This window comes from Patella vulgata, chromosome 5 (genome assembly GCF_932274485.2).
Source record: "Patella vulgata chromosome 5, xgPatVulg1.2, whole genome shotgun sequence".
NCBI classification, from domain to species: Eukaryota; Metazoa; Mollusca; class Gastropoda; family Patellidae; genus Patella; species Patella vulgata.
In genome coordinates, this window is record NC_065883.2 from 60,953,979 (window position 1) to 60,966,389 (window position 12,411).

General features: G+C 34.7%; 1 protein-coding gene across 1 annotated transcript; it reads left to right on the top strand.

The window, feature by feature from the left end:
• The first annotated feature begins 3,079 nt into the window (after positions 1-3,079).
• LOC126821989 (metaxin-2) lies at positions 3,080-12,388 on the top strand. The gene is made up of 9 exons (XM_050550693.2): positions 3,080-3,232; positions 3,443-3,490; positions 4,082-4,201; positions 6,081-6,157; positions 7,006-7,098; positions 7,575-7,613; positions 8,450-8,575; positions 10,950-11,026; positions 11,609-12,388. The coding sequence occupies exons 1-9, from the start codon at positions 3,190-3,192 to the stop codon at positions 11,772-11,774; spliced, it is 789 nt and encodes a 262-aa protein (XP_050406650.1). The 5' UTR covers positions 3,080-3,189; the 3' UTR covers positions 11,775-12,388.
• Positions 12,389-12,411: the final 23 nt, after the last annotated feature.

Sequence of the window (12,411 nt, forward strand, 5' to 3'; positions counted from 1 at the left end):
TTTGTAACATTTCCCATCTACAGTCTGCGCACCTCATCCAGACACCGCGACACTAATGCACCAGCATTCTTTGTCCGACACACATTTGATTCTTTTGTCAACGGTTCAATTTAAAACTTTATTTAATTTCGCATTTCCAAATCCGTATCGATTTTTTGTCTTCTGGATACTTTGCCCGGTTGAACAAGAATATCTGGATTGGAACAAAGTTCTTGCATGTTAACTGTTAGGAAATATCTTTAGTTGAAAATTGTAAATTGTTAAAATGACATTTAACAATTAACGAACATAGATAAATAAAAATAACTATATGGAATAACAATAACTCCGCTAAAAGCATCTGTTATTCCATATAGTTAATTTTATTTCTTTAAGAGAACTGTAAGCTACTTATACGGACAGCTCTCCAGATGTTCCACGAATATCCTAAAAATACAAAATAACAAATTATATTATATTAAAATTCCGAACAGAAGCAAAAATTGTATGGATTTCAGAATCATTACTATGTTTTATAATATTCGACAATTAAAGATGCATTATGTAAGAGCTAAACCTGCCTATTTGCGTTTCTTTTTTGGGGGGGCTTCAAATGTTATATAAATTATAATTATTTAAACATTTATTAACATGACAAGCCCATAATCAACTCATTATCAGATGACTTCGATGTTATTTAGATTAGAAATTTTGGTCATTTAATGATTTAATTTTAAAAATGGAGAAGTAAGGCTAAGTTTATAATAACAAGTACCCTTGCTACGATAATAAACAATCAATAAACAATAACTTCGCTCAGTAATAAAGTAATTTGAATGAAATTTTCAATATATTCATTTTTCATTATCTATTTGTGAACCATTATAGCAAGAACGGTCAGCCCTGTATCTAAATCTAACATAATGCATCTTTAAACATTTATTATACAAGAGCTAAATCTGCCTATTGTATGTCTTTCTTTAGACCTGAAATGTTATCTAAATTATTAATTAGACATAAATTAACTTATCGACCATAATCAACTCTCGATGCCATCGCTAGCCTGCGATATTTACGGGATTTGATGGATGATTTAACGTCAAAACGGATAATCGAGACTTTGTTTTTTTTTATCGTACCGACTTTAGTAATGATGATCGAGGCTATGCCTAAAATTCAATCGGTAATATCTCGGTTCAGAGTGGAACAATGTGACTGAAATTGTCAGCACATTCTATTTGCGTTATCTATTTTTTAACTATTATAGCGAGAACTGTCAGGATCCTGATATCCAATATTTAAGAGACAATGCATATTTTAAAATCCGTACACGTGTCGTGTAACCTATCGTTTCGGACGCAAAAGGAATGAACAAAGAAAACATATCCGAAATTACAATGCGGCAGTATATAGCAATGGCTGATTCACCAATGATAAAATAATAATAATGATAATAAAGTGAAGAATGGGCTAATTAGGCGTAAACGATTGTCGTTCAGGTTGGACTGTTCGCGTATTTCACCTAACATAATTGATTAGAAATTGCATTTTTTTTAAATTGAAAATAAATTCGGTGGTGTGGGGGGGGGGGGGGGGGGGGCAAATCCCACCCTGCTCAACTACATAAAATAAATTGTAAAACAACGCTTTATGAGAAAAGTGCAACGGTCGTGTGCTTATCCTTTATCATCAGATGGTGGGATGGGGTGGTCATTCAAAGCGCGAAATAATGATATAGACATATGTGATATCACAATTAATGTTTTGCATCAATGAAATTGAATCACAGTGTGATCCTATTAATTCATTATAAAAATTGACGTCAAACGGGGTTGTTGGATTTCTCTCTTTAAAAAACCTCAGCGTGTAATGTATGTATGTCTACGTAATTTAGAGACGATGATGGCATCATGCATAGTCAACAGTCAAATTTCCTTAACAGAAGCCTGACAAACCCCCTCCTGCAAAAATTCCTGGACCACCCTTGCACTTTTAGACCCATTTTGGGTTAAAAAAAATAATAGAGCAATGTGCCCTTTAAAGGGATATATTTAACCCTTTGAATTCGGTTCTTGGTCTGGATGAGAGAAAATGATAGTAGCAGACTCTGTCTTTCATACTGTGAAAATGTTACACATGGTGATGTCTGAACCGACGGTATTTAAGAGACTGTCGTAGAGAATCGAGCATTTAAGATTAGGCACACTACGGTATTAACCGTGCGTTCGCTCGATATAGTGATGAGACATAAATGGGACATAATTAAGTTTGTGTTTTCTAGGGGTTTTCTTTTCTATTTTTAAATCCCTAATTCGCTTTATAAAATAGAAAAATCGAGCGATATTGTGTCATTTCCCAGTTTTGGTTAATTTTTGGTTTTCGATCTGTTTGCCAATATTGACTTTATTATGGACGTAAAATATCGAACGAAGAAAGAAACACAACCACATTATATAGAGTCCTATGAAATCGTTAGAAAAAAATCTGTTTATGTTCATTGTAGAATGTAGCATATTGACGTGGATGGTGTCAAAATATACAACATCCCATAATAGCTTACTTTTTTGTCTCTTTTTTTAAATAATAGCTAGGCCTAAACAAAAAGATAAAACAAGTCTTTATTTGAGTTTAATTGATGTAATTTGAAAAACAAAAATTGTCTGTAATTCCTTTCTTCGTTTCAAGTTCATTAGCGCAGTCGGTGCAGAAAAGTCGAACATTAAACCCCATCAAATTCATTTCATATCAATTACTTGCGCAATATGAATACAGTTTAAAATTGGTGCGCAAACAAAAAAATGTTCTCAGAGTTGTCCATGCTCACATCTGAATATCCAGACCTAAACCCACTGCCCACCTCTGATCGTTCAGTCAGTAATCAATCTTATTTGTCCTGGTTGAAGAAAGCAGAAATATTATTTTCTGTTCGATCAAAATAATGGAAATAGCTTTACATAGAATTATTCGTATGGATTATTATAACACGTCTTTTCACATAATATTTCCACTGTGATATTTATGATAATGTTCTTTCCTCTTGGTTGGTTAGTGTGAATCTTACAGTAGTTACAGATTATTTTAGACTGGAAAATTTCAGACTGGAAAATCGTGCATTCAATTGAAGGAATTTCTCTCTGCTATTAATAGATGGGGATATACGAGAACCAAAACAGCGCCACACAAGGTCGAAGATAGAAATAACATTTCAACATGAGTTCTCTTGTTGCAGAAGCAATTCAGGCTGAATTAGGAGGTAATTTTTATCCAAGCAGATACATTAAATTAGTACCTCTCACAAAAATATAAATAAAGGTTGAGATAAGTGGAAAATACTAGATTCACCTAGTCAAGAAGACGGAGTCAAAAAAATTGGAAAAAAATTGTCATTTACTTACATTTATTTATTAGTGGATCTGATTGTTTATAGTATACGGTTTTCAAATGTATTTTTTTTTTATTTTAGCATATGAACCCTGGCCCGACAATGCCTGTCTATATCAACCATATCAAGGTAATTACCATCTAGCTTGTTTTCTACTGATTAGGACTGACTCAACAAAGCTATTCTATAAACTTGAATTCATTTATTTAAGTAATGATACACCTTTAAAGAAAACGGAAAATTTGACAAATTTGATTTCTCTTCAAGTTGAGCTTGTTTTTAATATATGAAATAGGGGTTTAACGACTAGGCTAATGCAGACGGGCATTTGCCATTCAGTGTGCTATGACATAAATTTTGCCTGGACAGCATTGCTATGGCCGTCTCTTATTTTGAATTCCAGCTATGAAGGGTTCTTTTACGTGTAGGTCAACATCCGAATGAACTGGCCAGGCCCTCCATCCTGCACCACTGACAAGGGGAAACTGCACTGGAAAATCAGGTGCGAACCAGACACCTCCTGGTAGTTTAAGCCAGCATCTTACTCACTGAGCCACCATCTTACCCACTGATCCACCATGGCTCCCTGGTTTTCATAAAATATAATGAATAAAATATAAAGTATTTGCCATGACTTGTATTCTCTTTTAATCATATTTCTATCACTGTATCACTATAAGCTTTTGAAAGATAAAATTTTCTTTTTTTCTTTTTCGTTAGTTGAACAGATCACTTTTCCAGATTATGCTAATTGTCTTAGTGTCAAAACATTTCTACATATGTGTGGTTTAGAATTTCATACAGAAGTCCGAACAAATGCAGAAGAAATGTCACCATCAGGTATGAATAATATGTTAAATTTTTGATATGTGAAATGTGTCTAAGAAAGGAGAGAGATATAGGTATCGTAACTGAAATTAAAACAACCAGAATGTAGTCAAATGCATGTGTATGCAGGGCTGCCGACAACCAGTATCGCAGCGCAATTTGCGATACATATTTTGTCCGTTGCTAACCAAAAATTAAAATCTAACGTTTTTGATTCGCAGTTACTGCGAATCATTAATATGCCTGTCATTTTGGATATTGACACAAGAATAATCCACATTTTGAAGACTAGAAGGCTTACTCAACACTTTCAACGTGTATAAAATGTTGAATAAAATTTTATAAACAAAACTGAATTCTCCGTGTGACATTTTCTTCTCGAACTGCCCAGACACAATACTATATAACACAGGGACAAAACTCTATGAATAGGGACTATTAAACCGGAAATAGGGAATCAATAGTACCACTCACGTTGTGAGACATCAAGTAATTATATCATATTCATTTTGAAAGAAATAAATCCAGTGTATCTCCCACGTATTGTAAATAAAATATAAAAAAAATAAACACATGTTAACGTATTGTAAAATGATAAATCAAAGTAAAAATTCCCGTAAAATATTATTGTTTATATCGCGTGTGTCTAGTTAATCGAGGTGCGCCCGATTGAACAAAAATAATAATACACGATAAAAAGCAGACGAAATTGTTTTCTAACGAAGATTTCTAACGTAACAAAAAAATTACAATTAAAATGAGTGGGGCTTCGGAAGTCACTGTCAAGAATTGGCTTCAGACGTAAGACCTAACTAAATGTCTACATCACATTCACAAACTGTCACAAGTACTTGTGGCAGTGCTAAAAAATCTAAGAATAGTCAGAATGGAATCTAATCATATTTCAATTCGTTATGAATTAAAGTAATATCTTGTTATTTAGGTGTTTTACGTTGAAACTGAAAAACTGCTAATCAATTTTTAAATTTGCTAATCAAATTTGGCAAAATTGGACTTTTTGATTAGCAGTGCTGCTAATCAACTGTGAAAAATTACCGACAGCCCTGTGTGTATGATAATTAAAACGATCCGAATGTGGTCCACGGCATGTGTATTGATTAAAATGAAACCTGAATGTGATCAACGTCATGTGTATTGAAATTAATGCAACCTGAATGTGGTCAATGTCATGTGTAATGAAATATATGTGAACAAAGCTTCTGAATAAAACCAGGTTAGGCAGTCTATGATGTAAGCAAACGACCGGACAGATTGAAATTCTAAACCTTCGGTGGATTAAGATTATCATAGCAGTACTCTTAATTTGGTTCATTTACTCTATTCTATGTAATAACCACCCAACCGCTTGACAGTAATGCCAACCTTGTAGTTTGCCAACCTTGTATTGAAATTAATGCAACCTGAATGTGGTCAATGTCATGTGTAATGAAATATATGTGAACAAAGCTTCTGAATAAAACCAGGTTAGGCAGTCTATGATGTAAGCAAACGACCGGACAGATTGAAATTCTAAACCTTCGGTGGATTAAGATTATCATAGCAGTACTCTTAATTTGGTTCATTTACTCTATTCTATGTAATAACCACCCAACCGCTTGACAGTAATGCCAACCTTGTAGTTTTTTTCAAAACTGTAATAAAAACTGACTTCCTTATAGAAAAATACCATAATCCCCCTTTGATAAAACATCCATTCTGTTTGGCAGTAAAGTACTTTTATGTATATTTGTTTTATTTCATCACAATTTATATAGGGGCCCTTCATTTGTATCCTACTTGTCACTGACATCAGAGCTAATGGTTGAACATCTCAGAGGCATTTACAGAAAGTATTATATGTTATAATTTATAAATATCTCTTTATTTCAAGGAAAAGTTCCATTTATTCATGTTGGTGCCTTTTTAGTGTCAGAGCTTGATCCTATTATTGCATTTGTGAATACGAGGGTGAGTATAGTAATATATTGGTCATTTAATAGATTGAATATATGTATAGAGTACGCACCAATCCAGATGGCGACACGTATACAGACTGATTTTTCCCAATCTATTATTTACAGGTCTTATAGGTGTTGGTCTGTCCTCCCAGTATCGGGACAGGTAATGACTTTATCATGGAAAATTTCTGATAACAATATGAAGATGATGGAACAAACCATGGGTTCCACGTCGGCCATATATGCCGATCAAGACCTAGGGCTATGGAAAATGACCGTAATTAGATTTGACCCAACGGTCATTTTGCACTCCGGAAAGAGAGCCTTTTTTTTCAAAACCCAATTTTCAAACATGGCTACGATCGACCTCCACTATGTAACTATACAATTGTACGACCAGTACAGAATAATGAACACATATAGAAGCCACATAATCTTGTGATTGGTGTTATAGAGTTGTATACATAGTCGTCAACAGATTTTACTGAGTGTTGTGTTGATAATTAATGATGAGTGTCTGGTAGTAGAACAATAAAAGTTAATTGATATGTGGGAAGGTTTGTTTGTGAACAAATTTTAAAAAATGAAAAGTGGTATTGGGGGGTTCTTGGCATCTTGGGATTCTTGGTAGAAGCGCAGTTTCCAGTAACACTTCTGTTAGCTTCAAATTGGTCTTTACTTAGAGAATGTGCTGACTAGTAGTTCCTGGCACTGGATTGTTCAGACTACCTTTCGAGTTATGATCTACCAGTAGACCTACAAAACATCATGTACTGTATATGTTATACTTTATATTGAATTTTGTCATTTGATTTTTTATCAAATAATGTATTTCTTTACCCCTCTGTTTGTTTTTAGGGTTTTCAATTAAGTAGAGATCTAGATGAAGGATTGAAATCAGAAATGAGAGCTTATATGGCTTTAATAGAAAATGTTATGGTTAATGCAGAGGTATGTTCTCTAAAATATCACAAGTTAAAACATTTATTTACTAAATGAAATTAGTTATTGCTGTACCATTTTTTTTCTACGATTATACTCCAAATGAAATTATATGGGCTTTAGTGTCCTACTTTCTTGGAACGACTAGACTAAAGAACACAGGCTTACACCATACATTGTACTATGAGGACAGAGGAGCTACGGCCTACTCATATTTCGAATACCAACTGTCATGGGTTCTTTTACATGTCAACAATGTGTACATGGGACCTTGGTTTTTCGTCCCATCCAAACAACTAAACACTGCACCAGTGACATGGGGAAACTGTGCTGGAAAATCCTAAGGAACCTTAATGAGTCAGTGTCCTACCCACTTCAAGCGGAAGGACTTTTACTAAATATGAGTGCATATATAAATATACTTGCAGTTTAATCAATCTTGGCTTGATGTGAATTTTAAATATTGTCGTTTTTTTATGTTTCAGTTATATTTAGCCTGGATAGATGAAGCAGTTTCAGAAGAGGTAAGAATATTAGCAGTTGGCGTGTTTTCACGTGTGTCCCTGTATAGTATTGAATAATGGTCTGCCAAAAGGTGTTTTTGATTGTTAAAAGACCAGGGGTGAAAAAAAAAAGGTTCTATTTAGATTCGTATGTAGCCGTGTGTATAAGAATACATAAACAGTGTCCATTTGGGGAAGACTGAGTTGTTGCTTGTCTTGTCATTTGTCATCCTCGGTAACCCCAGTGGACTCATTCCGTTCCACTCCACAAACCCCTTGTTTCATCAATGGGACAGACACATATTCAAATTATCTGCCCTTGATAACTGTGCTTTTTTTTGATTGGTTTGTAGAATCAAGCTACGATCAAGGGCAGATAATTTGAATACCCCATGGATGAACCCAGGGTATAGTGGAGTAGAATGGAATGAGACCACTGGGAATACCGAGAATGGTCATTTATATACTTTAGATTTAAACAAATGTCCCTCATCATAAATACATTTAATTATTATGAGTAAATAATAACTTGAGATCGGATTTATCATTGGCAATTATCAATGAACTAAAACGATCAATTCAAAACAAGTGATTAGTATTTACCGATTGACACATTCCGGATTATTGACTAGTTGATTGATTTATAGTATGTCGCCACAATATTGTGATTGACACTCAACGTAATAGTCAATCTATAGAATTTTAACATTTTTTTCCAACACTTTTCAAAACATTATCTCTAAAATTAAAACTTTAATCACCGCTCTCATTTTTTTATTGCAAATTGCGACTTTGGCGACCAACAGCGTGAGACCTGTCTGCAGTGTATTTACATATATTTTAAATTTTTCTCTCAGATAACCAAACCTAGATATGGCTATATTCATCCCTGGCCATTAAATAGACTATTACCCTGGAAGAAACAATCTAATGTGAGAGCTAGACTCGACAGTATAGGATGGGCAAAAAAGACAATGGATGAGGTATTATTCTTTCATGTTTTAAATTGTAACTTTTGTCATTTACAAAAAATGTATGATCTAGCAAGATTGAGTTTCGCTTAGTTGTTAACCACAGGGAAATGAAATATGTATGTCTTTTCTGCATCATCGGCTAATGAAGATGGGCATACACCAGGTGATGTGTTGGGTGGTAATGTTTGCCCTGAAAGCAGTGCTATGGCCTACTCTTATTTCCATTTCCAACTCTCAGGGGATCTGGGGGATTGGATGGCCGAATGGTTAGCATGTGTGCGCTGTATCATAAGACCTGTCATTGAGTCAACTGGTGTGGTTTTGAATCCCCGGTTGTACGTGACAAGGAGTAGGGTCGCCTGTTCAATCTCGTGGGTTTCCTCCGGGTCCTCTGGTTTCATCCCACTGCTAAAGACCCCTACGTGCAAGTGAATTATTGAAATAAAATTAAACCATATGTTAATCAATCCCAAAATGACCTAGTTTGTGTCGAGTGGACCTTAAACCCCAGTTCTCTCTCTCTCTCTCTCTCTCTCTCTCTCAGGGGATCTTTAGTGAGCTGCCAGTTGTATGCACAGAATCTCAGCTTTATTGTCTCCCTCAAACAACTAGGCAACAAGCCTGGGCACTAATCCTAGGGAGAAGCCAGGATAAAACTAAAAAAAAAACCTTCTTAATGAACACCCAGTTTGAGATAGGGGACCCCTTAGTTTGTAAGCCAGCATCATACTCAACTGACCACTGAGGTTCCCGTTAACTACGGGGAAAGCAACTCGTTTGCTAACAAATAGTATCTTAGTGATCCCACCATACTTTCTTTTCATCTTTGTGTATTTCTTTAAAATGGACTACACTTGATTTGAAGACTAAAATAAAATAAATCGGTTCAGTAGTCGCTGAGAAAAATGTGTTTTATGCCTAAGAGTTCCACTATACTGATAGATTTTTTGGTAGCTCATGGTTGTACCATGTTCAACACATATTTTATATTGTAATGCGCTATATCAGGATAAATTGTTATTGTCCCCCGCCTTTCGAAGAAAGCAGGGGACTATTAAAATGGGTTCGTCCGTCTGTCTGTCCGTCTGTCTGTCTGTCCGTCACACTTTTTGGGACACAATAACTCTCTTCCTAATTGAGCTAGAATGTTCAAACTTGGTGTATGTGTTTATTAGGTCAATGCCTTGATGGAGTTCGAAGATGAGCATTTTCCGCTTAGGGTAAGCAGAGATAAGCAATTTGATTGGTTGATGCTTTGGGACACGATAACTCTCTTCCTAATTGGGCTAGAATGTTCAAACTTGGTGTATGTGTTGATTAGGTCAATGCCTTGATGGAGTTCGAAGATGAGCATTTTCCGCTTAGGGTAAGCAGAGATAAGCAATTTGATTGGTTGATGCTTTGGGACACGATAACTTTTAATTGAGCTAGAATGTTCAAACTTGGTGTATGTGTTTATTAGGTCAATGCCTTGATGGAGTTCGAAGATGAGCATTTTCCGCTTAGGGTAAGCAGAGATAAGCAATTTGATTGGTTGATACTTTGGGGCACGATAACTCTCTTCCTAATTGAGCTAGAATGTTAAAACTTGGTGTATGTGTTGATTAGGTCAATGCCTTGATGGAGTTCGAAGATGAGCATTTTCCGCTTAGGGTAAGCAGAGATAAGCAATTTGATTGGTTGATGTTTTGGGACACGATAACTTTAGTTCTAATTAAGTGAGATTGATGAAACTTGGTGTATAGATTTATTATATGAATACCTTAACTAAGTTCGATAATGAATATTTTTTGCTGAGGATAAGCAGAGTGATAAGCAATTTGATTGGTAGAAACTTTGGAACACAATAACTCTCCTTCTAATTGAGGTAGAATGTTCAAACTTGGCATAGGTGTCTATTAGGTGAATGTTTAAACTTGATGTATATGTAGATGTTCATTAGGTGAATGTCTTGACTGAGTTCAATAATTAACATTTCGAGCTGAAGCTAAGCAGAGCTAATCGATTTCATTTGTCGATGGTTTGGGACAAGATAATCTTGATTCTATCTGATAGAGAGTGATGAAACTTAGTGAAAAAAATAAATGTGCGATTAATTAATATGTGTCATCTATTTATTTTGCAATTTCGGCGGGGGACATCAGCCTCACTGTTGGCGTGTTATTATTATTCTCTGTTGATATATATTGGTCAGGTCAGGATTACAATTATTTCCCCAATCATAACAATGTTGGTGTTGGCGCTGTCTAATTGTGCTGATGGTGTTAATTTTTTCATTAACAGAAGAGAAAACCTTGAATTGACGAATTGCATTTTAGCTCCATGACCATTTGAGAAGAATGTATTTAGTAAATGTATTTATAAAGATTGTGTTTTTTTCTAGGTGTGTGATGAAGTAAAAACATGTTGTCAAGCTTTAGCAGAAAGACTAGACAGTAAACAGTATTTTTTCGGTGACAAGTAAGTTTTCTATTATAGTGTACTAGTTGTTAAGTATCAACTTTTTGAAGACCATTTTAGACTACCTAGTATTATATAGTCCCATAATTCCAGATCTGGGTAGAAGCACTTATATCACTTAAGTCATTCTCAGTTTTTAGGTTATTCCAGCAGATGTGTCTGCTGTAACATACCAGAAAGGCAAAGATTTTCTTAGTTCTCCGTATGGCTATTCTGTAAAAAGGGGATTGGGTGGCTGAATAGCTTAAAAGATAAGATTTAGATCATAAGATGTGTAATTGAGTCAAGTGACATGGTTTCCATTTTCTGTATGTGACAATGTGTAAGGTCACCTGTCCAACCTCATCTCCATTCTCCGGACTCCTTCCACTGCTAAAGACCCCCACGCGCAAACAAATTATTGACATAAAATTTAACCATTCTTTAGTCGCAAAATGATCTAGTTTGTGTCTAGGGAACTTAAAACCACATTTCTCTCTCTATTCTGTAGTAGACTTAAAGTCATGGAACATTTCATGAGAATATAGTGCTATAATATATTTACAAATCATTTTACTCCACTTATTGTGTTTATTATTTCAGACCAACAGAATTAGATGCACTTGTGTTTGGACATTTATATACAATACTGACCACTAGATTACCCGTTTCACGATTTGCTGAAATAGTTCAACAATTCTCGAATCTCACAGCATTTTGTACAAGAGTGGAGGAAAATTTCTATAAAAAATATGGAAGAGACTTTTGAATGCCGAAATCTCTAGTTTTTATTGTGAATTATTGGTGTAGGACCAGTTTACTGTTTGCTAGCATCATACATGTCTCCACAGATTCAAAAGTACAAACCAAAAATTGTGAGTAAGCATACACTGCATTGTTTATGACATCCATCAACAGATACCGCTAACTGGAGCAATGGTCTGGACCTAAATTTCAGAAACTAATGCTATTTTGCAGAAGATAAATCTCAGGGTCAAAGTTAGCAGCCCAGTGGTTTAAGTACAAAAGTATAACATATCTGTTCCCTATGTTGAACTTATGGCCAAATGTTTAAGAAAAGTAAGAACTACAGTTATCCTGATCAGACTGGAAACATGGGTATAAATGTTATGACATACAAGTTTGTAATATAATGATCTGCCGAGAACTTCACCAATCCAGTGCAGAATAAGAGACATGTAAAGTGTTGGCAAACTGTACATATAAATATAAGACTTATATTATACTTATTGAAATGTTGTTTATTATCAACAAGTGAGAGCGTTATATAAAAAAGTTTGGGATATAAAAGCTAAATAGATTGTATGAATATTATACAGAATATTTATGTATGTGAATAAATATTTATATCTTCTATTCTTATTTTTATCCATCTTTTTTTTTTT

Coding starts and splice junctions, on each gene's coding strand:
- LOC126821989 (XM_050550693.2), top strand. CDS start 3,190: ATGAGTTCTCTTGTTGCAGAAGCAATTCAGGCTGAATTAGGAG. Junction 4,202..6,080: donor AGAAGAAATGTCACCATCAG/GTATGAATAATA, acceptor CTTTATTTCAAG/GAAAAGTTCCATTTATTCAT. Junction 11,027..11,608: donor CAGTATTTTTTCGGTGACAA/GTAAGTTTTCTA, acceptor TTATTATTTCAG/ACCAACAGAATTAGATGCAC.